At 49.9% G+C, this 27,447-nt stretch overlaps 1 protein-coding gene across 2 annotated transcripts in view; it reads left to right on the top strand.

Moving 5' to 3' along the window:
- The window catches only part of TOPAZ1 (testis and ovary specific TOPAZ 1), a 2,616,805-nt gene that overhangs the window by 973,349 nt on the left and 1,616,009 nt on the right, over positions 1-27,447 (top strand). For both annotated transcript variants that reach the window (XM_069648829.1, XM_069648828.1), the window contains exon 8: positions 11,618-11,743. In XM_069648829.1, the coding sequence (XP_069504930.1) occupies positions 11,618-11,743 (126 nt within the window). The remainder of the gene's footprint in view (positions 1-11,617; positions 11,744-27,447) is intronic.

Raw genomic sequence — 27,447 nt, 5'->3', positions numbered from 1 at the left:
ATGTTGACATCAACATTGAATAAAGACGGGGGATGGTATGATGCGCAGTCGCTTGGTGGCTTATCCGGTTTTAGTAACAGGATTATCACAGCCTCCAGGATCGATTCCGGCAATTCACCCCTTTCTAATGCCTCCCCCCACAGCTGCAGCAAGTACGGGACTAATTCTGTTTGGAATTCCTTATAAAATTCCACAACCAGGCTGTCAGTCCCTGGAGCCTTTCCAATCGACAGCCCTCTGAGGCCTTGCGGGACAGTTGGGATACTGGTATGTTTTTGAGGTAAGTGCTTATTTCTTCCCTCAATTCCACCCCCTTTGGTTGATAGTGTCGCATAGTAAGTGCAGAACACAGTTTTAATGTCTTCCTCTGTGTAAGCATGCTCGCCAGATTCAGCTACCACATATGCTATGGGCGTCCTCCCACCTTCCCGTTTCACCAATCTCATCAGGAGGCGTCCTGACTGTCTGCTTCGCCATATCTCCGGACCATCCGCTGTCTATCCAATAGCCGAATCTCACGAGCTGCAAACTCTCTAAATGTATCAAATTCAGTGTTGGTCTCTAGCATCAAATCCAGGTGAGGGCACGTGAGCATACCTCTCCTGGATTTCCCTCAGCCAAAGTTCTGTTTCCCTCATATCCTGCCAGATGGCTCTCAGAACACCAAACTCAGACCACATCGCCATATCACTGATGTAAACTTTGTAATCTTGCCAAAGTGTTGCTATGGTGGAAACACCAACATTTTCTTCAAAATAACAACTAATGCTTTCTCAGAGAGTGCAAAAGCGGGATTCCCCCAGTGCCTCTGGTTTAAATCTCTGTGGGCGTCTTTTATGGGCCCCCTTCGCCCAGGAAATTACCAAGCAGATGGGAGAATGATCTAAATACGTCCGTGGATACATTTCACAACCCTTGACATTTGACAGAAGGTTCTCTGATGTGCAACACAGGTCAATACGCGAGTGCATATTGTGCACCAATTACTGTGTACCCTTTTAGTTCCTTGTGCAGGACCCGCCAGGCATCTAATGGCAACACACGCAATCTCTCTAGTATTGTAGTATTGTACAGGCTGCTTTTGTCTTACTCTGAGCATGAGTGGAAGGCATATCCAAAGCCAAGTGTATGGTGTTAAAATGCCACTCCAAATAATTTCAGCTGTTGGGAACATCCCCAGAGAGCTAATCAAACCTAATAACCCCAACACACGCAATCTCTCTAGTATTGTACAGGCTGCTTTTGTCTCACTCTGAGCATGAGTGGAAGGCATATCCAAAGCCAAGTGTATGGTGTTAAAATGCCACTCCAAATAATTTCAGCTGTTGGAAACATCCCCAGAGAGCTAATCAAACCTTTGTAGAACTCGGGATCAAGTGTGTTGTGTCCATAGCTATTCAGTATCGCTACCTCTTCTTACACAGCCATCCATGTACGTGCACAAAGTGCCATGTGGGGTCAACTATGGATCTGGTGCAGCTAAACTGTAGGGACCCATGTATCAACACCATGACACCTCTCTTGAGTGGAGTAAGAAGTGTAGTATCTGTGTACCCCAGGCTGGCGCTATTGTCTGTGCTAATTGTTCCATTGCATGTGCCTCTTGGAGCAACAAGATGTGGGCTTCCAGCCTGAGCCGTCACCTGCCGTGCCTTACTATAATTGCCCAGCCCTCACATTCAAGCTCAGAAGTTTAATTTCAACAGGACTTTCCCGCTCCCCCAGTTAGTCGATGAAAGACACACGAAAACTCGTGAGCCCCACCATGTGCATTATGCCTACATCTCTCGACTCCCGTTGCCAAGCATGTTTTAACATTCCCCCTCTCAATGCCCTCTCCCAACTAGCAGTGCCCCCCCTCCCAAAACATAACCAGGCATGCATACGCAATGGAGTAAACTGATTCCGACCAAGGCAGATAAACAGAGTTTGTAACCTGTGTCTAAACCGTGACCATGAGAAAGGGCACTGCTAGCTTGTAAGCTCTTTCGACCCACAATCGTAGAACGAAATGCTGGGCCCATCACGCCAAGCAGGCCGAGGCCGCCATGCACGTGGTGGGAGCCTCCAGTGACGGCAGCGGCGCCGTCCTTTCGGACGGCGAGCAGCAATGTTCCCAAGTGCTAGCCCCCGACCCTGGAAGACTGGCCGGAGGCTCTGTTGTGGGGACTACACCCAGCGGCAAGAGCACTTCATCTTCCCATACTAAACATACACCCCACGGCATTGTGTCTGCTCCGCCGAACAAACGCCCAGATTCGGCGTCTAGGGGCAGATCAGTGGATTCCCTGTCCTCTGGGTACTCCAAGTCAGTCTCGGTCACCTCATGACAGGCCCCAAAGACAAAAGACACTGCCCATAAAACTTCTTCAACCGAACGCTGAATGTCGGCAGACGCAACAGAGGTCCTTCCCAGTGCCGAAACTCGACGCATTTCGTCGAAACCGGCAGAAGAGCCTAAGGATTCAGGGTTATCACACCTGATAATAAATCTTCCCCTAAAAGCACTAATCCTAGAGACAAGACCCAGAAAGACAGGACTCATAGGGAAGAGTCCCTTCCAAGGACACAAACTGTCCCACAAGAGGAGGTGGAGGGTCCATTAAGTGAGGTCCTACACAATAAGGACCTACTTACACACCCCACACGTAGATAGGATGTCTAGAATTACTTTCTTTTAAAATGACTTTGAAAAGAACCCTCATGCCTTAGAACATTTCCAAAATACACCTCCCACTGATCAGGCCTTAGGCTCTCAACCCCAGGTCTTCCACCCCTCAGCTCCTCTCTTCATCCCAGACACGAGCAAAGAGGTCTTGCACTTCTGCTGAGCTTTATGATATGCATATGGACACAGAAGGGGATCAGGAGGAATATCAATACTATGATGAGGATGATGAGGGGGATAATTATGACGATGAGTCAGAGGTTTACACTATAGACTCTCCAGTTCCACAAGACTCCCCTTTACCTGATTCCCCAGTGGATAATCAGCCCTTGTTTAATGACCTCTTAATCAAAGCAGCTGAGCACTTCGGGATTCAAACTCGCGAAACTTGGCAAGACAAGGATTTTGTCGAATATATCCTGGGGACAAAAAAGCTGCCACCCAGTTTAAACCCATTCTAAAGTCGGTTCAAAGGAGGATCCAACCCTCACTTGAAACGCCCACTCAGACAAGTGCAGTCAATTCGCGAATAGAGAAACTATTCCACCCGGCACCATCTGATCCCTTACATATCAGAGGACAACTTAGGCCGGGTTCACTAGTTGTCACAACTACCCGGAAGAGGGCCGGTCCACTTTTGGCCTCTTCAGAAGCTCCGCCAGACAAGGAGAGCAAGAAGCTATATACCATGGTTAGAAAAATTGCAACCACGGCAGCTTTCCAAGCTAGGATCCCCAACAATTCCACACTGTTGCCGAGCTATGACTGCAATAAATGGGACGAGAATACGGCCCTTGTTGACTGTGCTCCAGAGCCTCTCAAATCTAAACTTGCCCTTGTAGCAGCTTAAGGCAAGGCCACTGCCAACAGCCTACTAAAGAACAACCTCAAAGCTGCAGACAATGCAGAGCGCATAATTGCAGAAGGAACCATTCTCCCGCTCCACGCTTAGCTTCGCCAGTCCGGCTTTAAGCTGGAGACGCAGGCAACATTCCTCAACATGCCAGTGGAACCAAATGTACCGTTCGGCAAAGTGGTGGAGGATGCTCTGAAGTCGGCCAAAGAGGAGTATGATGCACTCAAATCCCTTGGGCAATTTACCAATAAACAAACTGGGCAAATGGGCAGGAACAATTTTAACCGCTTTTGCAGCCAAAATTCCCAAAGAGGCTACAGATATGGACAAAACCAGAGTTCTTAATGGAACAGCAACCTGGGTCAAGCGTCCAGGGCTATCCAAGAGGCCAGCGCAGGTCCCGCAGCCGGGCTTTATCCTCCACTTCCAGAGGTGGAGGGACACCTCCCAAACAATGACAGCCCCCTACTGGTCCCCTCCTACACCTCCCCAGTAGGGGGACGGATTTCAGACTACCCCCACGCATGGGAGGGAAAGACCACGGACAAGTGGGTGTTATCAACAGTAGCAGGATGTTATGTTTGTTTATTGAGTTTATATAGCGCTTTACAGAATAACAGGTACAGTAATGAATGAAGCATACATTTACATCATGAAACAAACCGGTGGTACAGTATTTAGAACAATTTACTCAGAGGAGGGAGGGGGGGAATGGAGGGGGGAGCCGCAGGTGACCTCCTACTCACTATGGTGGTTGAAGTATCCAATTTGAGGTCATAGGGAAGAGGGAGGGGGGAGGGAATGAGGGGGCAGGGGTGTGAGGGGGAGAGAGGTAGGGAAGGAGAGTCGGGGGGGGGGGGAGTGAAGAAGGACCTTCAGGGAGGAGCGGAAAGATGAGTAGGTAGGGGAGGAGCGGATAGAGATTGGTAGGGAGTTCCAGTGGAGGGGGCCCACGAGTTGGAAGGAGCGGAAGCGTGAGGAGGCACAGGGGGCAGGGGGAACAGTGAGAAGGTAGAGATCAGCTGAGCGGAGAGAGCGGGAGGGAGAGTAAAATGAGAGGAGGGAGGAAAGATGGGGGGCGAGGTCATGGAGGGATTTGTAGACAAGGCAGAGGAATTGAAATTTCTATTGTGGGAGGAAGGGGAGCCAGCCGAGTTGGGTGCGTGAGGTAGAAATAGATTAGCGCCACAAATTATTCTATTAATCTTGGAGCTCCACAAATTATTGCGTGGAGCTCCTAGAAACACCATCAAACCTCCCCCCCCGCGCCAAAGGAAGACATCGAGAAGAACTCATCGCTGCTCCTTAAGGACGCCATGGAGATTGTGCCATCCAACGAGGTAAACGGGTATTCATTCAACATACTTCCTTATGCCAAATAAAAGATCTAACCATGCGCCCATTATTAGACTTACACCCTGTAAACACTTATGCAAAGCCACAAAAATTCTGCATGACAAGGCTACAAGAAGTAAGTCCTCTGCTAAAACGGGGGGACTACATGGCAACATTGGATATGAAAGATGCCCATTTTCATATTTCAATGCTCCCAGCGCACAGAAAACTCTTGCAGTTCAAGGTAGCAAACCAGCACTACCAATTCAAGTTGCTACCCTTTGGAATAGCATCAGCTCCAAGGGTGTTAACCAAGGTACTGGCGGCGGTGCCGGCGCACTTGTGCAGCAAAGCAATCCCAGTGTACCCCTACCTGGACGACTGGCTGATCACAGGAGAAACTCCCCATCTTTGCAAACAAACATGCAAAGAACCATAGATCTTCTCTTCCAATTGGGCTTCTCGATAAATGAGAAAAATGAGTCTTGTACTAAACTCATCTGTATTAGAGCTGTATTAGATACATGGAAGGAGTGCAGAACATGCTTCAGGAAAGTCGGTCTCCAGATAAGCGTACACAAAGCAATGCGTTTGCTAGGCATGATGGCATTGTGCATATGCCTAGTCCCACACGCACGTCTGCGCATGCCAACAATGCAGGAGTGGTTGGCGAAACAATGGTCTCGGGCAAGTGGTCAGTGCGACGATCTAGTGGTTGTTTCTCCAACACTAGTACAAAGCAGGTAGTCAAGTGAAAATCTGTTAACGGGAAAACCCTTACACGATCCCGAAGCAATTGTCACTACAGACGCGTCACTCTCTGGTTGGGGGGCTCATTACCTTCACCCCACAGCACATGGTCTGTTGCCTTCACGTCACAGCACAAAACCATATCAACCTGCTGGAACTACTAGCAGTACTCCAAGGACTGCAAGCCTTCGGAATACAACTATCGAACCAAGTGGTTCAGGTTCTAACAGACAGCACGACTGCGATGTTTTACATCAACAAACGGGGGCACACACGCTTAGTCTGTCCAAGTTGGTGCCGAAAATATGGAAATGGGCACTCATACGGGGGTTGTCCCTATCCTCCCCAACACGTTCAGGGGTACTCAACACTCTAGGAGACTCTCTGAGCAGAGATCACCTACCAGAGGAACATGAGTGGCTACTAGACTCAAGCGTCGTAGACCACATCTTCTCTGTCGGGTTACCTCACACTAGGCTTGTTGGCTAAAGGAGAAAACAAGCAATGCCCAGACTTTGCGTCCAGTTTCCCCCAGCCAAACTCAAAGGGGAACGCCCTATGGATGAGCTTGTCAGGGAAATTTGCTTGCACCCCAAAACACCCTTAATGAGCAGGATAGTGAACAAGATGCACAGGGAACAGATGACGCTCGTCCTAGTTGCTCCTATGTGGGCGAGACAACCATGATGTCCACATCTGCGCAAACTGGTGATGTGCGATCCCATCAAGCTCCTGTACCTAACCAACCTGTTGACCCAACACGGGGGAACAACGGTGCACCTACAACCACACTTGGCAGCATGGCACCTGAAGTCAGAGTTCGGACACCTTAATCTACCACAGCGGTGTATGGATATCCTCAAGGGGGCACGAAAACCAAACAATATGCACTGCTATTCCGACAAGTGGAGAGTATCTGTAATTTGGTACCAGTCAAAACAAACGAACCCCATAGAATTTACTCCTTCACATATTCTAAATGATATGCTCCACTTGTTAGTTTAGGGGTTAGTATTGAACTCTGTAAAGGTCCACCTGGCTGCTTTATCAGCCTATACCACCTCTCAGAATAAAGTATTGTGGTGGAAAGTGCCGGTCATTAAGGCATTCATGGAGGGAGTTGAGACTCCACCCCGCCAGGATGGGATCTCAGTGTAGTACTAGCAAAGCTCATGGGACCCCCTTTCGAGCCTATGCATCAGTCAAGTCTTAAACACCTGACATACAAAACTGCCTTCTTAGTGGCCATTACTTCCATAAGAAGAGTTAGTGAATTGCAAGCATTGTCAGTGCAGGGCCCTTTCTTTATTCATAAAGATAAATTGGTTTTACGTACTCATCTAGATTCTCTCCTAAATTAATTTCTAAATTCCACGTGAACCAATCCATTGAGCTTCCGGCTTTCTTTCAGAATCCAACTAGCTCAGCTGAGGTTAAACTCCACACACTAGATGTGAGGAGGGTGGTCCTCTACTACGTAGACAAGACCAGGCCGCTTAGGAAAACAGATCAACTGTCTCTCCATAGTAACAGGCAGAGAAGGAGACCACATTTCCAAGAATGCCATCTCCAGATGGATAGTCAAATGTATACAATTATGCCATTCATTATCAAATGACACTGCCTTTCACACCAAGAGCTCACTCCACACGGAGCACAGGAGCTACTCTGGCTTTTATTGCAATAGTCCCCTTAGACAGCGTTTGCAAAGCAGTTACAAGGAGCTCAGTACACGCCTTCGCTCAGCACTACTATATTGACACACATTCCAAAGCAGATACACAGGTGGGTCAAGCGGTTCTAAAACACCTTCTCCTAGTACTGATGGGTAATCTATGCATGGCATGTGACCTAAGCAGATTCCACAAGCCTCAGAAGGGATACATTACTCACCGTAATTCGATTTCTGATGCTTGTATCTGCTTAGATTCACATGCACCCACCCTTCCTCCCCTAAGAGAAGGTGCATGGATGTTATATGAGCGTTCTGTTATATCTGCTTTGGATACACCTGTACTCACACTACAATTCATGCAACCTTATGCCAGAACAAAACAATCTGAGGGACCTCGACGCGTGAAGGACCATGAGTACAGTGGACATCGCACTAGGGATAACATTGCTGGCACGCCCTGTTGATGTCCCTTTTCGAGTTGCGAAAACTGTAATACCCCGCAGCTTCCACTAGATGTCGGCCTATGCAGAGCATGTGAATCTAAGCAGATACAAGCATCAGAAATACGATTATGGTGAGTAATGTATCCCGTTTACTTTGTACCATAGCCACCTTCTCAGGTGGTGGTGGAGTCAGACGTCGCACCATGCTCTGGTTGCAGAACTTCCCATGAAACTGGAAGCAGTCTGGCTGGGTACAACGTGGCATATTGCAAGTTGTGATTGCGTAGTAGTTTCTTTATTCCCATGAATCTTCGTCTGTCCTGCTGAACAGCCACAGAGAAGTCCAGGAATATGCGGATGAACTGCGGATCTTTGCAATGATGGCCCGTGGGAAGTCTCCTAATTTAGGCTTTGGTGCAAGCGACCTATGTGCTGTTTCAATTGTGAACATGGGCGACAGCGACTGATTCTCCAACACCTGCCTCAAAAGCACATCCACTGCCTGTTCAATATTTTCTTTCAGTGCCTCCTCAGCAACTCCCACAATACGGATGGTATTCTTGCACGAGCGTGACTCCAAATCGGCATATTTTGATTTTACATACTTAATATCTTTCACGAGAGTCTACAGTGTTTTTCAAGTCGTTCACTCGGTCTTCTATTTTTCCAATCCTCTCTTTAGATTCATTTATGCGCAGGACTTCTTTGGCTAGTTGCGTGTGCATCGTGGTGCCATTCACAGTGATGTCAGCTGAATTTTCATGCACTGCTGCAAAGCCTTTTTTCATGGAGTCCAGCATCTGTTGGAAGTCTGAGGGGGTCTGTGTCACTGGTGACGGGTTGCTGCGGGCCTTCTTCAGTTTGTTTTGGGGGTTAACTTGGTGAATCTGTCCATGCTGCCAGTTTTCTTTCTCCCGCCTCCTCTACCTTTTGTCATTATGAGCTGTTTCCCTATCCGGTCCCCCCTGCTGTCATTCAGTGCACCCGTCAATGGGAGCCTCAGCACATCTACCGCCAGAATGCACTTTAGGGGTGTGCTGGGTATCTCCCTTCTCAGTTTTCTCACACCCCACAAGCACTCCACCATGCAATACCAGCTCCCACTGCCAATACTATTGGCCTGCAGTTGTAGTCAGAAAATCCCGAGGTGATCAATTCACATAGGCTGCATCAAATCCACACTCTGTCTCCCTGATTGCCAGTGTCGTGACCTACAATGCACTTTATTGGCAGCAGTTCTCCTACATCTTCGCCCTTAGCTAATCACTCAGCAGTACACTTTTTAATGCTGCCTCATATATTCAGCTGCTCCTTCAGCAATCGGCACTTGACAGCCGTGGGCTGATCAATGTCTCCCCCATCAGGCCCGGGGCCGCCTTGCCACTGCTGCGACTGTTACCTGCCCACAGTAATATTTGGTGACCTCCACTTTCTTAATGCGAGTTCTTGCTCCAGCAACTCCTCCAGGCCGGGGTTTGTACCACGCAACTCCAGTGGTCCCCAGGCCAGCGCCACTTAGTTACAGCTGTGCCTCATCACCGCCAGATCTGTTGCTCATCCCAGTGTTTGCTCCCACTACCGGTGCCTCCATTCCAGTGCCCCTTCTAGGCAGGTGATTGCAGTTCATATCGGCAGTGGACTGCTGCTCCACAGGGCACCGGCCTGTCCGTCACTCCTCCACCGCGAAAGCCAAGCAGCAGGAGGACTAACAGCGGACGGGACTCACAGCAGGCTCTCTCTGCTGAGAGTGCCCTTGAACTGGACACTAGCATGATCGCTCCCAGGGTCCTTTGCACCGATTAATCCTTGCAGTATCTGCCGCCATGGTCTGGAGCTCTACAGCCAAGCAGCCATCTTGCTTTGCTGCACAACAGCACCTGACCCACTCCTCCACCTTATTTTGTGTTACTTTAACCTGTTGAGCTTGGATTCTTATCAGCTAGCTTGTCTTGTGATTCCCAGTCTTTCTCTTTTTTCTCCAGTCTAATAGATCTCTGCTGCTGGAAAAGTAGAGTGCTAGAGAAGCTCATTAGCTTGCTTCCACTGGCTTCTGCCTTCATTGGCTTGTTCTCTCCCTGGTCTGTTACTTTTCCAGTAAGATGCTCTTTGGTTCCCAGGCACCAAGTTCCTCTAAGTTGTTGGTTATAATAGTAATGTTGTCCGCTTTAGATAACTGTCAGGACTCTTCGGACCCTTCCGATATTTCCAGATTGGGAAATTCTAACTCTACTTCCAGTTCCCAAATCTCTGTCAAAGGGTTCAGTAGCTGCCTGCGCCCAGAAATCTCTTGCCTCTGATCTACCATCAGTTTTTTTTTTTCATCCCCTTGTAGATGACCTCTATATCTGGGCCTGAACTATAGCTGGGCCTGAACGTGTCACAGTTGGTCTTACAAACTCCCAGATTCCAGTGTGGCTCAATGGATTTTATTAACAATATTTCAAGGTATTCTGTCCTATTGTACTAGGACTCTATTCCTCCCCTGTGCTCATCCCTCCCGAGCCCAGCGCTTCCTAAATCACAGTGTGGTATTCAGTGATGGGTAATCCCTATTATCTAAAATATGGCTAAGGTGATGTCCTAAAGGCTGTGATGATCCAACTCCCTCAAGGGTTCTTCTAAGGTGTTCCCTTTCCTAATTCGCCCTTGATCAGATGGTAGAAGAGGATATTCTTGTACCACCAAAGACATCCGGCTCCTTGCTAACCTTCCACTTGATCCTCTCTCCTCAGATCACCACCCACTCCTGTCCCTCTGATGATCAAGCAGTATTCTCTCTTCCCTGGATTTCATCTCTCCCTCCTCTCACTGCACACCTAATCCCTCTGTCTCCCCATCTAACATTCACCCATGTACAGCCCCTCTCAATACCACCACCCCACCTTTAACAATCTCCACCACAATCTCCTCACTGCTCTGCTCCACCATCTGTCTTCCGCTTATTCTCTCGGCCAACCTACCCTCCTCACTCTGCCTCTTTAGCGGGCTTTCATACTCCTTTAGCCTTCCCCATTCAACCCATTGGTCTGGTGCCTCACGTGACCCTGCGGGCCAATCTGTTCTTTCCCCTTTCGGTGAGTTTTTGTTTTCTAAGCATTGATAACCCTGTTTTGGGCTTGCCCCTTTTCTTGTGCACCATTCAAAGTTTGTTTGGGGCTCTGGGCGCTAAGGGTTTCAGGTTACTCTGGCATCCTTAATCGCTGCAGTAAGTCTAATTGACTCCATTGTGCGTCACTTGCTGGGTGCTGGAGCTTCGTTGCTGGTACCGCTAGTCACTCTACTAATTGTGGTTTTGGTAGTTCTTCAATAAAACAATGAAAGAACACAGGCCAGCATCATATTTTCTAGGTATTTCTTGGACAGTGGCATAATTTTCATTCGATATGGCACCTCTGCGGGTACAGAGACTGAGGCCCTCCCAACTCCCTCACCACCTGTTGGGGGAGGACCGGCCTTGGAAAAAGCATCAGTAGGTCTCCTGCCAAAGGCTGGGAGGGGTCCTGCCCCCACACCTTCACAAAGTCCTTATAGTAACTCCATTATTAGGCTTGTTTGATCACCTTCATGATATCAACTTTCTCACCATTTAAAGCTGACTTCACTTTCCCAGTGTTGCATTTATTCAACTTCAGCTTCCATATTATCATATGCCAAGTAGCACCATAGATATTTTAGTGAGTAACATTTAAGTCCCACACCCATGTGCTTTCTGCCCAGTTTATTTTCTTGTACCTTTTACAACATTAAGTACTAGTCTATGCTAATTCCAATAATTCAACCTTGAATATTTTGCTTTAGATAATTTGTGGCAGCATTATGTTCCACTTCATAGCTGGAAAAATGCTTCTTTTCTGGATTGTAAATTCCATCTTTGATTTCACACCTGTTAGGCATGGCAACCAATGGCGAAGACTGTGCTGCCCGCTGGATACTGCCAGTTTTATTTTAATACAGTTCGTGGCTGTTTAAGAACACCATGCTGGTTTACCCATATCCCTAAAGAAGAAGATGAAAAGGTATTTTTTTTTAAACTTCTTTAGTAGTGTTTTGTTTACTATTTGATGCAAAATAGCTCTATAGGGCGCCCAGTAAAATTTGAAACCAGTAATTCAGCATACCCAAGTACTAAAATAAGTATTGTGAATCTTGTTCATTTGTTTTCATGAAATCTCTTATTTGTTTGCGTGTAATTATTCCAAAATTGTTCATAATGACCAGTTAATGAGCAGATACATAGATCAATTCAGTATGTCGTTCAACAACATATATACATTACTATTTTTTTTTTTTTTTTTTTTCACCAACTTGTTTTTATTGATTTTTAGAACACGGTATCCAGCATATGTACAGACCTCTAGTAACATTCCCAGCATAACGCAATTGCACCTGTTAAGTAGAATGTCAAGCTTAGAACACATGTTCATCATTTCGGTATGGAACAGCTCCAAATTCATAATGAAATGTAATTTATCCAGTGCCAATCAAATGATAGGATGGGGGCAGAGTTAGACGGTATGACGACAATGGAACACAGAGTAACATCTCCTTGATAACATGTAATTAAATGCGCCCCTCCCAGCATTGATAATACAATGAAAATGATTTACTATTTTCAACACGCTGGGAAGTACCTGATAAATTACAGTATGGAGCATGCAAAAGCCAAGGATCTGTGCCCCCTCACTCTACTTGAATTGTTCCCAGACTTTTTAAATAATTGTTTCTGTCTCTGCGGCATGTTTTCCATGCAAAAATCAAGAAATGCTCGCACCTCTGTCCCTATGTTTTTATTATTTTCTTTTTTAGACATAAATCACAATACCATTCCTTCCAATGATCTCCCAATACCATAACAGTCCCATCAGAGTTCTGCGTACTGTACACTGGTGGGCAAGATAATCACTTTTTTCAATATCAATTACTAGGAAGTCCCATCTCCCACAGTGTAAAGAACAGTTCCAACATGAGTTACGTTGAGAACGTAGTGTGCCAGAGTCAAAATCACCCTTTTATACTCTACACTATCTGCTACCTGCAAGTGAGTAGAGACATTTTGGGAATGGCCACTTTGGCTGGGACATGGCCATCAACAATTTACTATCCACCCACCACCACTTGAAGTGGGCACTGGGCTTGGCCTTTGGCTGTGGCAAAAGTAACCTGTCATGGACAGTGCCTATGGCCTGAGTCTCCCTGTGCCCAGGGCACTGCTTTTGACCATGTCCTGGGACCCATAGTCACCCAAAGGTCGGGGCACTGGCCATGACTGAAGCTTGTTTTTTTCCCTTGCCCTGGCATCCCCTAGCAGCCTGATATAGGTACTGCTCATGGACTCCGGCCAATGTCTGGGTAACCCCAATCCTCTCATTGTGGGCACTGGCCATAGCAGTAGCCCATGCCTTACCCATCACCAAGCAATCTCTAATTGACTGGTCATGGCCATAGGCCAATGGCAACTCAACTGCCCCCTCCTACCCCTTGGAAAGGACCACTGTCTCCAGTTCCCAGGGGATCAAATACACCAGTTCTGTTCAATGGATATGTGGCCATCCCAGTGGAAACTTTGCCTGGTGCTTGGCCTTTGGCCATGCCTGTGCTCCTACAATCATGTGTGTGTACACAATGAACTTTTTAATGGGTGCAAGGTTTCATTCATGCCCCTGGCACCATCCAGCAACTCATTCTGTCCACTGGGAGTAGACCCTGTGCCTGGGGCATGTCCTTTCGCCTCGCATATGCTCTTCCAAACATCTGTGTACTCAATTCTCTGCCAGGCAGGGCGCGCCTTCCCCAGCACCATCGACCACGAGCCAACGCTCTGGTTCCGGGAAGAGGAAATCCGAGAACCCGGGTAAGCTTCTGGAGAAGCCCTGGTCAATCTCGAAGGATTTGGCCGAGGGGGAGCGAGGCGGTGACCCTCCCCCCAAGGTGAAGGCCTCAAGCGCGCCAAAGGTGGCGAAGGCCTTGATTCACCCGGCTAACGCCTCTATCGAGGGAGTCGCGGCGGCCCTGGCGAAGCCTGGGGAGGCTACACCAGTGGAAGTGATCTCGGGGCCCAGAGTTTCCCTGCCACCGCGGAGGGAATCCTCTTTCCAGCCCATCGACAAGACCCCGGTGGAAAAAGAGAAGGGGGGCGGTGGCTGACACGGATTCAGCCTCTGAGGCGGAGCTGGTGGAACCTCTGAGAGGTTCGAGAAGGTACAATCCCACGGGAGGGATCCCGAGGAGGTCGTTGAAGAAAGCGACAGTGGCGCCGACAAGGCCCCAGTGGAGGAGCAGCCATCCCTTCCGTCGCAGCCATTGCCCGAGCCTCAGGACAACTCAGCGGCCATTCTGATGGCAATCCAAACCTTATGCCCGGAGATAAGGACGAGATTACCACGAACCCCGGCGGACGATCCACAACTAGGCCCGTTGGGAAGCCCTCCGAACAAGCGGAGGAGAGTTCACCCCTCCCCGCCCTTCATGCCCCCACGACCCATGGAACCCTCGTCACCTTCACCGGACCCCAGGGATGACACGGCGACGGATACGACGGGGACGGATGACGACGACGGTGGTGACGACGGGACGGACCTTCCATCACCACTCCCTCGGGCTTCCCTGACTGACGAAAATTGGCTCCTTTCATGCCATGATCGCCAGGGCATCCAAGCTCTTCCAGCTCTGCCCCGAGGACCAGAAGGAGGGTTTCCTCTACCAACGGCGAGAGGCCAAGAGAAAGACGGTCCTCGCGGTACCGTTACTCAACGATATCTGTGATGAGGGACTTGCGATGCTGAAGAACCCGTCCACGACGCCTGCCAAGAGGGACAGGTACAAGAAGAAGTACAGGGTCCCTGACGCCGCCACTTTGTGCCTCAGGGCTCAACCTACGCCGGATTCGGTCTTCTCAGCGGCGGCCAAGAAGAAGGCGGTGGGGGCGACAGCCTCACCCACTACTTCCCCTCCTGACAGCGAGGGTAAGAAATTGGATGCCATGGGGCAACGGAGGCCCTGGAGATTCTGCAGGAAGGTGAGGTGGCGTCGGACCATGCCATAACGGTGGCAACGGACATTGCCGACACCGGGTTTCGCCAGTTAGGCAACAGTGTTTGCCTTCGACGACGAGGCTGGCTCAAGGCGACAGACTTCCGTCAGGACGTGCAGACCAGGGTTTTGGACATCCTGTTCGACGGCAACAAGCTTTTTGGGAAAACAGTGGATGAGTCGCTGCGGGCCATCAAGGCCAACACAGAGACAGCCCGAGCCCTGGGAGTCTTTCAGCAACGACGGCCCTTTCGGAGCTCCGGAGGCAGACAGGGGGCCTCCAAGGGATTAGGCGGTGGCTCCTCTACGTACCGCCAGGCGGCCCGCTACTCTTCCCAGGAGGCTTACAGAGGTCGCGGCAAGCAAGGAGGATCTCGGCGTCGTCGCCAAGGCGGCAAGTCCGCCTCCAAGCAAGATTGAACCAACCGTAGCGTCGGGCACCCACCGAAGCACCCCAGTGGGAGGCCGGCTGGAGAAGTTGGTCAGCGTGTGGGAGTCCATCTCCACCGACCATTGGGTGCTGGGTGCCCTGGCCCACGGGCACACTCTCGAATTCCAAATGAAGTGCCCCCGCATTCCTCCCGTGGCCAGGAAGGAAAATCACATCCCTCAACTGCTGTTGGAGGTAAAGGCAATGCTCAAGAAAGGTGTCATCGAGCTCGTCCCCAAGAGGCTCTGGGGCTCCGGAGTATACTCAAGATACTTCCTCGTCAGAAAGAAGACAGGCGGTTGGCGCCACATCCTGGACCCACGTCGGTTGAAGAAATACATCAAGGCACAGAGGTTCAGGATGGTCACTCTCCAGCACGTGCTTGGACAGCTGGAGGAGGGTGACTTCCTATCGTCGTTGGACTTGGAGGATGCTTACTTCCCCATCCTAAAAGGACACCGAAAGTTCCTCAGATTCGTAGTCCAAGGACGCCACTACCAATTCAGAGCTCTGCCATTCGGCTTGAAGTCGGCACCCATGGTGTTCACCAAGTGCCTCCTAGCACCAGTGGCGGCGCGGTTGCACCTGCAGGGGATCCACGTCTACCCCTACCTGGACGACTGGCTCATCCGTGCAAGGACAAGAGAATTCGCTGTGTAGCACAGGGTGAAGACTGTCTGCTTACTCACGGAGCTGGGTTTCTCCATCAACTACCCGAAATCCCATTTGATTCTGTCGCAGGTGGCACTGTTTCTGGGAGCGAAGCTCGATACAGTGGAACGATTGGCGTCTCCGTCGGAGGAAAGGACAAAGGCCATCTTAGGCAAGGTGCAGCGCCTGCCAGCCACGGACGTGGCTTGTGTGAGATCCAATAAATCCCTCCTCAAAATGATGTCCTCATGCATCTATCTAGTGCACCTGTGCAGGCTACGGATGCGTCCTCTACAGGGGTTCCTCGACACCCGCTGGATGCACGCGGAGGCCAGCTTCGAAGACCAGATCCCGCTCAATGAGGTTTTCCGTCGAGCGATTCAGTGGTCTGGCACCCGTGCACACCTCACGGCGGGCACGGACTTCCAGACCCCGGCACATCAGGAGACGGTGACGACGGATGCCTCCCTGGAGGGATGGAGTGCGCACACCTGAGATCTCCACGCAAGAGGCCTTTGGCTCCCGGAGGAGAAGTCCCTCCACATCAACATCTTGGAGCTCTGCGACGTGTTCTGGGCGCTCAAGTCGTTCCTCCCGTCCCTCAAGAGCAAGGTCGTGAGGATCTTCACCGACAACACCACCACGATGTTCTACATCCGGAAGCAGAGAGGCACCAGATCCCCAGCCCTATCCAAGGAGGCCCACGATCTGTGGCACTGGGCAGTCGCCGAGGGGATGTTTCTGGTTCCCTTCCATCTGGCAGGAATAAAAAACACCATCGCCGACTCACTCAGCAGGGAGCTGCACTAGTGCCACGAGTGGGAACTATGCCAGGATCAAGTGGATCGGCTCTTCCAACGATGGGGCAAACCCCAGATCGACCTGTTCGCGACGGCGAACGCCAAGTGCCAGAGGTTCGCCAGCAGGTTTCCCCAACCGAGGAGCATGGGCGATGCTTTCTCGTTCCCCTGGGACGGCCTGTTCCTGTATGCGTTTCCTCCGTTGCCGCTGCTGCTTCGACTCATCAGCGTGGCCGAGACAGATCTGGTTCCCGGACCTACTGGACCTCTCAGCGTCCCCACCAGGCAAGCTGCCGACGGACGCAGATCTTCTGGCCATTCGCTGAACTTGCAGGCCTGGATCCTGCAGAACTAGAGTTGGAGGGTACGATATCCCGGCTGACTGCAGAGAGGTTCTTGCAAAGGCCAGGGCGTCCTCAACTCTCAAGTGCTACGGACATAAGTGGAAGAGGTTCTCTGTCTGGAGCTGTGCACAGAAGATCAACCCTCTATGGATTACGGCACCTCAAGTGCTACCATACCTACTGTCGCTGGCCAAAGCTGGACTGGGTCACGCTTCCATCAAGATACATGTGGCAGCGATCTCCCGATACACCAGAACTGCAGGACGGCTGTCCTTGTGGTCTCATCGACTGGTGAAGGAATTTATGAAGGGACTCTTCCGATCGCTCCCGCCGGTGAAGGCTCCAGCCCCGGTGTGGGAGCTCAACGTGGTGCTGACCAGGCTCATGGGGCCGCCATTCGAGTCTTTGCATTCGGCTCCGTTGAAGTTCCTGTCATGGAAGACAGTGTTCCTTGTGGCCATTACCTCCGCACGACGCGTGGGAGAGATTCAGGCCCTATCCTGCAAGCCTCCATACTTGACTTTCCACGATACGAGGGTGTTGCTGAGGACGCACTGCTCTTTCATGCCCAAGGTGCCGTCGGACTTCCATCTTAACGAGCCCTTGGTGTTGCCAGTTTTCTTTCCGTTGCCTTCGTCGCCGGCCAAGAGGACTTTGCACTCGCTGGATATAGCTAGAGCGCTTAAGTTCTACATGGACCGAATGAAGAGTTTTAGGAAGACATCATAGCTGTTTGTGAACTTTTGACCTGTGAACCAACGGAAGGTTCTCTCGAAGGCTTCCGTTTCCAGATGGCTCTCCGGCTGCATGATGTACTGTCATCGGTTGGCCAACCGACCGTTGCCTCTCCGTCCGAGAGCCCATTCGACCAGAGCGATTGCTGCTACTACAGCGTTCTTGTCTGGTGTGCCCCTGCTGGACATCTGCAGGGCTGCTACGTGGAGGCCGACGCATACCTTCACCAGATTCTACTGCGTCGACTGGGATTCCAGGGAGGAGTCCAGAGTCGGCCAGGCAGTGCTGCACAACCTGTTCGCCTGAAGGTGGGCCTGGTGAGGAGATAAGAGTTGCTTAATGTTGAGTTTATGTAATGCTTAATGTTGAGCCTTTTGCCACCTCCCGTGGTTGTGCATGTGTGTACTGCTATGTATTCTTATATTCATGAGCATGTGAATCCATGCTAGACCCCATCCTGGAGAAGGAACAAGTTACTTACCTGTAACTGTTGTTCTCCAGCATGGGTCTGGCATGGATTCACATGCAAACCCTCCCTTCTTCCCCTTGCGGCTCTTCACTTGGTCATACTCCCACTTTACGTGCTACCAAATCTGATGATGGCTGCCTGGGGAGGGGCTTAGGCAGAGGGCAGTTATTGGCTGGGGGCAGTATGACCCAGAGACCAGTTATTGGTTACTACTAAAACAGATCAGAAACGAAACTGATACTGAATTTTTCTTTACCGAGGATTCCCAGCCTGACGACGGAATATTCATGAGCATGTGAATCCATGCCAGACCCATGCTGGAGAAAAAGAGTTACAGGTAAGTAACTTGATCCTTCCCAACAATATGCTCCACCTATTTTCATTATTAGTGAGCAGCGTAGCCTAACGGGCCCACTCATCACCCACGTCATAACGTCCGTTAACGCAGAACCCAGAAGATCAGCACACACATCCTCCCACAGCGCGTCCCAAATCGGATTTGATAACAATATTCTTAAAGGAAGTGCTTTTATTTAACAAAGAATGCTCCAAAAACATTATCATGATCTGCTCATTTTGATCAAAGACCAATTGTTGTATGTCCTTGGGCTAGAGCATCAAAACTTTATAATGACGCACATGCTTTTCCTTTCGGGAGAAGATGCGGATTGGACACACCTTCAATCCCAAGGCTTTTGCATCAGCTTCTTGCTAGGCTGTAAACGATGACAGGTTGCTCTTTGTCGCTGGTACCGCCAAAGGGCATATCGTCCCGGTCTATCGTCCCGCATGAGGGTGATGCAAATCAAGGCGTTTTGGTGTATCTGCCATTGTTGCCTGAAGAAATTGTCCCAAGGCAGATGGAAACTATATGGCATTCGTAGATAACCTATATTTTAGTAGCCATTCTGTATTCAAATGTATCCATTTACCCTGTAATTATACACCAGGTGAATCCTAATGACGAACACAAACCACAAATAATGAACACACACAGAGAACATGAGGTAGTATTTGAAACTACGATGTGCATGAAAGTTTAGCGCTGTGATGTAGGTATTGCTCCCAATGGGTTGGAGACGCTGACGTATAAATGGAATAGCAGACAGATGGCATTATAATGAAACTTGGAATATTATATCTCGAAAAGCTAACCAAGTTCCCTTTGAAAATGTTCTGCCCCCGGCACATCCAATAATGCAACATTGATAGCATGCTCTGATATTCCATAGGACAAAGTGGTATAGATGTCACTAGCCTAAATACAGTTTGTGGCTGCGGGTCGTCGATGAATAATCGTCAGAATATGCTCAAACTAACAACCCATAACAATTTCAGTATGCAATACCGTTAAAAAAAAAACCTTTACTGATTTCTCGTTAAACTATACACAAATAACAATTATTAGTAGACTTAAAAACAAACCGCAAGTTATGCAATTGTTTTTTTAAATATGGAGTGGTATAAATTTCATGAACGGAACAATGTATTGTCTACACTATTTTCGTCGAATGGCATATTCGCACATCGCTGAATTGTTCCGTATGCCTAAAGCAGAAATGCTGTTTTTAATCGCAAAAATATTATGGATAGCTGAACTTACATTATGTTTGGTAGTTGCATTTTCTGGGCTTAACGCAGAGTGTGCGCTCAGAACAACGGTTTGCATAAATTGAAACGAAATTTTCCATTGTCCACTTTCAAAATAGTAATTGTTATAATTTTTGCGTGTATTCGACACCTTGTGTCCTTCGAGCATAGCGATTGCTCCCTTTCGTCCAAGGTCAAATAACAATTGAGGCTTGTTTTCAGCGTGTATGCGTGGTAGGATCGTTTTTGTGAAAGAATGCCACAATAATAAAACATACCAGACAAGACGCATCAGTGTGAACTGATTATATTCCTACGTCCCGTCCCCTTTCCTCCATACTTATGGGAGATTCCTCCGTCCTGTGGGACGGGACCGGAGCACTTTTGTCCTTCCTCTTTCTGTGCGGAGCCCGGCAAGCAGCCGTAACCCCGCCCATCTCGGCTCCGGCCCGCGCTTCACCCATCAGTCCTTTTCTCCGCTCGTTCGGGACTGGACGCACTTGCATCCGCGGAAGATTTTCTTCCCTTTTTTCCTCTCTGGCTCTCGCTAGCAATCGTGTACTGGTCTGTCTATGTCGTTCAAACTAGACTTTCCAGATTGTTCATAGTGTCACCAACGCTTCGCGAGGGCGGACCCCCATCTCTTTGTCTCGAGTGTTTGGGTCCGGACCACCGTTCGGACTCCTGTTTTTACTGTGATATCCTTTCGGTCCGGGCACTTCAACGTCGGTTGAAATGCTGGGAGGAGGTGTTTCGACGTGCCCCTCCCTTGCATTTTCAAGCTTTTATCGACGAAAAGAAGAAACGCCCAGTAAGTTCTTTACTTTTTAGAGCACCCCGGCCGGGAGATACCTTTCCTGGCTCTTCTCGAGCCGGGAGGAGCGTTAGCCGCTCTGTCACCGGTGTTTGCCCTGAGGTGCCTTCTGGGCCTAAAAATTGTACCAGAGTTTTCTCTGAGGGTTCCCGTAAGGGGCCGGTGGATACCGGAGTACACTCTGAGTCCCCTCCTGTGGGGGCGGCTTGCAGACCCAGTTCTACTGAGTCGTGGGGGACCGGAGCAAGCTCTGAGGCCTCTTTATCGGCTTCCCTCAAAAATAAAACCGGGGTGCGCCCCGAGGCTTTGGTTGGGCTTGGTGTTACCGTACGGATGTTCGAGGCCCGCGCTTGTAAGGCTGTTACCGGACCTGGGTCCGAGGTCCCTCGTACAGAGGCTTAAGTTACCAACATTTCTGAGAGGCCTGGCAAGGCCTTATCATGAAAATTGTTTTTCATCGTTCCCGCTCTTGTGGCGACGCCAGAACGGTTGACGGGGCAAAGAAGGAAAGTTCTTCCTTTACCGGCAGCGCCGAGGTCTTTCCTGAGAAGGCTAATTTGACTATTGGTATGTCGCAGAAACATTCCAGGCCTCCAAGTACCAGCTCTGCCGAGGTTCCTTATGTAAAAGCTAAAGTTAAGACCCCTGATCCATCAATGGGGACCCCTGCCTCACTCACGTGCCGCAGTTCCCCTCAGGTGATGGCAAAATGGTGGCTGTTCCCGCCACGACCACGGTGGCCATTTTATTTTTTTTTATAAATCTTTTTTAAATCTGATTTGTTAAACAGAGAACAAAAGAAGAAAAAGAAAGGCAGCACGTACAGCCAGCGCACAAAAAGACATTAGGAGACCTATCATCGAGAACACAATAGATAGCAGTGCTTAACATATTCCTTGACAGTTGTATAGTTCTGCGGGGGGGGGGGATTGGGGTTCATAAATCCGCACCCCCCCGGCAGCTGCGTAGGGCGTCACCGCTGTCCCTTGTTTTGGTTTTAGCATTTATAGTTCCCATTTTCCCCATATTTTCTGGAACTTACGGGGGGAACCCCTCGCATTATAAATTCGCCTCTCCAGGGAGGCGCATCTGTCCATTTCATTGGACCATCTGTCAATGGTTATCCTGTCCCCCGATCCCCATGTGGCTGCTGTGAGTCTCTTTCCTGCACCAAGTGCTACTCCTAGAAACAATCTCTCATACTTGTTAAGGTCAGTTTCGCCTCCTATACCCAGCAGGATAAGCTTAGGGTCTCTCGGGATTGTGGAGCCAAGTATTCTGGAGAGGCGGAGTAAACACGCAGTCCAAAACTCCTGCAGCACCCCACATTCCCACAACAAATGGTAGAAGGTGCCCTCCGCCCTTTTGCATCGACTGCATTCTGCGTTTCCATCCCCACTCCAACTGGCCATTTGCGTTCTGGAGTAGTAGGACCTGTGAAGGATTCGGAGCTGAATCAGCCGGAGTTTGGCATCTATCCCTATTTCCCTCGGGGACATCAGGGCTTCCACCCACTCCTCCGTCTCTAGTGGCCCCAGGTCCTGTTCCTATTTAGCCCTGAGGTTATCAAGCTCCCTGGATCCAAAGGAGTTAATTGCCTGATAGAGGGTGGAGGTTACCTTGTGGGGGATGGGGTGTGGAAGTATGTTTGTTTCCAGGGGAGAGCAGGCGGGTATATCGGCCAGGTTCGGGAGTTGGGTATTAATGGCGTGTGTGAGCTGGAGGTATCTGAAGCGGTCCATGGGTGACAGCCCGTGTCTCGTTCGCAGGGTTTCAAAGTCCGTTATTCGCCCCTCCTGGACAATGTCCGCCAGAGTGGATATCCCTTTCCTCTCCCAGGTTTCGAAGTGGCCCATTTTTTGTATTTCTGGAAGGTGTGCATTACGCCAGAGGGGTTGGATCAGGGTTGGTCTGTCTGCCCAGCCTAAGTATCTGTGTATCTCCCTCCAAACTCGCTGTATATGACGGGACCCGGTCGGCGCTGCTCTTAGGTTCCTTGGGCTATCATATAGTACATGCAGGGGGGATGGCAAGCTGGTGTCCCCTGTCTCCACGCGGATATGTGGTAGCAGCGGGTCTCCGTGTAGCCATTCATTTGCCACTCCCGCTTGTGCCGCCCAATAATATGTGCGAATGTTGGGCAGTCCTATACCCCCATCCCACACAGAACGATAGAGCGTTTTTAGGGCAATGCGCGGCTGTTTTCCTCCCCAGAGAAGTGTGCGGAGAGTCCGGTTTATATCTGCGAATATTGTGGCCGGGATGGGGAGCGGGGCATTTTGGAGGACGTACAGAAATCTCGGGAGTGCCAGCATCTTAAACAGTGCCGCCCTCCCGAGTAATGAAAGTGGGAGGGAGTGCCAGTGGGCGACATCGTTCTCCAGTTTTTGCATTATCGGGTGTAGGTTCAGTTTGGGGAAGTCCTGTGTCTTGTTAATACGTATGCCTAGGTAGGTGAAGCCCAGAATTGAAACGGAGTATGGACAGGGATCTGGGATTGCTTCCTCCCCTCCCTGTAGGTGCTTCCTCTACAACTACACCATCGGCCTCAGGTGTAGGGCTTGGTTCTGTGGGTGAACATAAAATTCCTTGTGCGCTTCCTTTTTGTCCAGTTTATGACTGGAACGCTCGGATGCCCATTCCGCGCAATGTTTTGTTGCCTATGGAGTCGGCACCTTTTGATTTTTGTGCACACTTCAGGGGATGGGCCTGTGTGGCAACCCTCCCCGTTGCGTCCCTGGAATTATCCTCCTCATGAGAGGCCTCCTCCGGTAGCTCCAAAACAGTCCCCGGAGGATGTCTTTTTCGGCAAATTTCAGACGCTCATGCGTACCGATCCCATGAGGGAATATTTCAAGGGGCTTTTTAGGGAGATATGCCCACCTGCGCCTCCGGCTCCACCCGCTCCTCCGGTGGTTCCGCCGGTGCCGCCTTTGCCTACGGTGCCTCTCCCGACCCTTCCGCCATTGACCCCATTGTTCCCTGTGGACAAGGCAGTGCCCGACACGGTTCAGCAGGATCTTGACCTGTCGGATGAGGCGCAGGGCGATCAGACAACGATGACCTGCCCCACTCTATTAGTACTTTTCATGACCGGGTACTGGACATGTGCTTTTTGGATGTTCTGGTGCCCGAGGCACCCGCTCTGCAGGAGGGTGTGCTTTCTGGGGCGTTCACCCTGTCTCCTTTGGAGTGTACCGGCCTGTTCTTGCAGAAGGACGTTTTGGCTGAGGTCCGTAGGGTCTGGGAAAAGCCACACTCTGGACTTTGTCAATAAGAAAATTGACGTGCGATTCAGGCTGCATTCTTCAGAAGAGGTGGCTACGTCCTCTTGTCCGCCCCCCTCCTCCACAGTGGTGGCTGCGTCCACTTTACAGTCCAGGCCTGCAGCATCCTCTTCTACGACGGCTTCTGAGGTTCTGGGGAAGGAGGACAAGCTCCTCGACTCCTTGCAGCTCCGGCAGGCCAATGCAGAACTAGTGTTAGCGGGGGCGAATATGAGGATGTGGAAAGGTCTGTCGGAGTTCGAGGAGTTAATTCCGGTCGAGACGCTGCAAGACTTTAAGGCGGGATTGTCCAATGCCAGTGTCTTGGCCCAGGATCTGCTGGAGGCTGCGGCTCACCACGTAGACACTTCGGCTTGGGGCCTTATGTTGGGAGTTGATACCTCCCGACAGGCATGGTTGAATGCCACCAAATTTTCAAAGGAGGTGCAGGACAAGGTGTTGGACCTACCGTTTGACGGTAAGGAGCTGTTCCAATCTACAATGGTGTTAGGCAGAAACCTGTGCAGTTCCTTAGGGACCACTGCAAAAAGCTTAAGACTACATGTGTTAGCAGTAAACCCAATTGGTAGCAGTCTGTACCACCCAGATTTACCTGGTAGCTGTGGCTGAGCAGTCAGACTTCTCTCAAGAAGAGTTAGGCAGTATATAGAGTATACACAATAGGGCCAAACATATAGTAGCACAAGCAAATACTGACCAGAGCTTTGGTAAAAAAAAAAAAGTATATCATTATTTATTTTAAAACACACTTGTAAAAATACACTGGCACTAATATGTCAAGCAAGTTCAAACACAGTCACTAGAAATATATGCACCTCCCTAATTAATTATTTGACAAGTCTAGGTTAATACACCACTTATTTAGCAAAACAGAGGTGAGCGCGTAACCATAGATGGCACTCCAATAATTATTTTAAAAGGGAGAGAAAAGGCAGAAATTGGAAAAACACACAATACCAATACTTTTAAAGAACCACAGCAAGTTAAGAAAGGCAGGGTCTACTGTAGAGCAAAAAGTTTATAGGCCGGGCCCACTCTTGGAGAGAGCAAGGGGGAATGTGCCCAAGATCACACAGTGAAAATGCACTAAAAGTCTTTGCAGGAAAGTCAGAACGAGGTTGGATCAAGTTAGAAAGGTAATGTTAACAGGTCCGAGGTCACCCGAGGAAAGAGTGTCAAGGATTTACGGGACACCTTGGACGGTCTGTTGCAAGGGAGACCAGGCGGGACACAGTACCTGAAATGGTGAGAAAGCTCCAGCGGGGGCAGTTGTTCCTGGCAGCGGGTGCAAGTCGGTGCTTCGTCCAGGGGAAGAGAAGATCTCGACGTGAAGGAAAGCTGGAGATCGTTGCACTGCCAAGGAAGAAACCAGCCGCGGAGTTTCCCGGTTAAAAGGTACTACCCTTTTATTCGTGGTAGTGCTGAAGCATGGCTATCCAGCCGCTGGGGTGCTTGGCACAGGCAATTCGACCACGAGACGATCCAGGAAGGTGAAAAAGGCGAACTGGTTGGTCCCACCAGCTCAAAGCGAAGAAGACTCTCCTGGAAGAAGATCTTCTCTGTCGTCGGGAAAGTGGTGAGTTTCGTACAGCAGGGCTCCACCTGTGGTGTCGTCGTCGTAGATGGCTCAGCTTCTCCCCTCTTTGGATTCTTTAGGTCCTGTGGCGACTTCTGAAGTTCCAGTCCCCAAAGCCCTGCTTTTATGCAGAAAACCCCCATTCATCAGCCTAGCTGTCAATCAAACATGCTAAGTGGTGAGCCGGGCGGCTCACCACTGGGCCAATCACACAAGAGTGCGACTTGAGTTGCCAAGGCAACTCAGTCCAGGGTGCCTATTCCCCCCTCCCACACATCCTGTAGACCCAGACAGTGGCACTACTTTTGGAGGCTTCTGTGCAGAAGCCCGCCAAAAGTGGAACAAAGGGCTCGACTTGGGTTGGAGTTACAGAGGCGAACACCAACGCCATTTTAAAACCGAGTCCTGGCAAAAAGACCCAACCGAGGAATAAATATTAAATAAATAACCCAGCGGTATCTTTAACATTGCACCAAAAAAGTGCTGTGTTTAAAATGAATGGGAAAATCCCATAGGAAATATTCCGGTGGAATACTTTGCGTGGTAACCACTGCCACCAGCCAGAAACTTGACAAGGGGGGACTGGACAGTGCCCCCTTGGAAAACAGACCCCAGGGGCAATCGAATTACCCCTACCAGTACTTCCACAATATGATGGTTTGTACTGGTTCTGTTCACAATTTAAGACTAGTAAAGTCAATACTGACTTTACATGCCCTGGGAGACAGTAGTCAGTCCCAGGGTATGAAGTCTATGTTTGGGAGTCACTATGACACCCCTGTGTAATTGCACTGAGGGTGCTGTGTAAAACACTTGCCAAAAACACATGAAGCCCTATGAGATAAAAGACCCCATAGCCCATAAAACACATTACAAAGTCAAAGGACATTCTCAAATCATGCCTAAGAGTGGGAGAAAAAGAGTCTCACTCTTAGCAGGAGAAAAAATTAAACCCCAAAAATCCAGCAAAGCTGCTGCGGGACTCACTAGGTTTGGGAAATTAGCCTTTACAGAGAATTCTCCCTAACACATTCTACAATGGATGTGGAACTGACCAGGACGAAGAACAGCACTCAGACAGCTAAGTCCTTGTCTGTCCTGGTTAAAACTCCTTTTAAGACCCAGAGACCGTTATCGCAAAGCCGGCCCTCTTCTGGTTTTAGAGGGTTCGGGTAATAACCGCCGAGGCAGCAACAGACTCGGTTTTTCTCCCGCTCCTCAGCCTCCTCCTCAGGTTCAGGTGGTAACACCACTGAAAAGCCTACAAAATGAGGGTTCTCCGCGCTCGCACGAGAACCCGGTGGGAGGATGCATTGCGTCTCATTGGGGGGCGTGGCAGACCATCACTGAAGACAGGTGGGTCTTGTCAGTCGCTCAGGCTTACCCTTACCCCCTACCCTACCCTGCCCTTCAACCCTCCTTTCCAGCAGTCGGGGTCGTCCTCCCTAAAAGCCGAGATTCAGAAACTTCTGGATCTGAGAGCTGTGGAACCCGTTCCCCTTGGGGAACGAGGGGAGGGCTTCTACTCCTGGCTGTTTACGGTGCCCAAACCCAACCAGGCTGGCCTGCGCACCATCCTAGACCTTTCCCAGTTCAAACTTTTCCTACCCCAATAGAAGTTCAAGATGATCACGCCCGGCCAGATACGGTCCTCCTTGCAAATGGGCGATTGGCTCAGCGTGGTGGACCTTCAGGATGCGTACATGCATATTCAAATTTGGAATCCACACAGGAGATATCTCAGCTTCTATGTGGTAGAGGAGCACTTCCATTTCGAGTGCTTCCTTTTGGCCTCAGCTCGGCGCTGCGTGTCTTCACGAAGATGTCCTGCAATCTTCAGTCTCTCCTTTGGGCTGTCAGTGAACTGGTGGAAATCTTCCATGACGGTCTCTCAGGACTTGAATTTCCTGGGTTTTCGCTGGAACATGATCGACTGCAGAGTGTACCTGACCGGGGACAGAATGGCGGATCTGTTGGCCACGTGTCAGATGTTTG

The sequence above is a fragment of the Ambystoma mexicanum genome, chromosome 2q (genome assembly GCF_040938575.1).
Source record: "Ambystoma mexicanum isolate Mex_15411 chromosome 2q, UKY_AmexF1_1, whole genome shotgun sequence".
NCBI lineage: Eukaryota > Metazoa > Chordata > Amphibia > Caudata > Ambystomatidae > Ambystoma > Ambystoma mexicanum.
The sequence above is the reverse complement of the archived record's forward strand: the minus strand, read 5'-3'. Positions and strand labels throughout refer to the sequence as shown.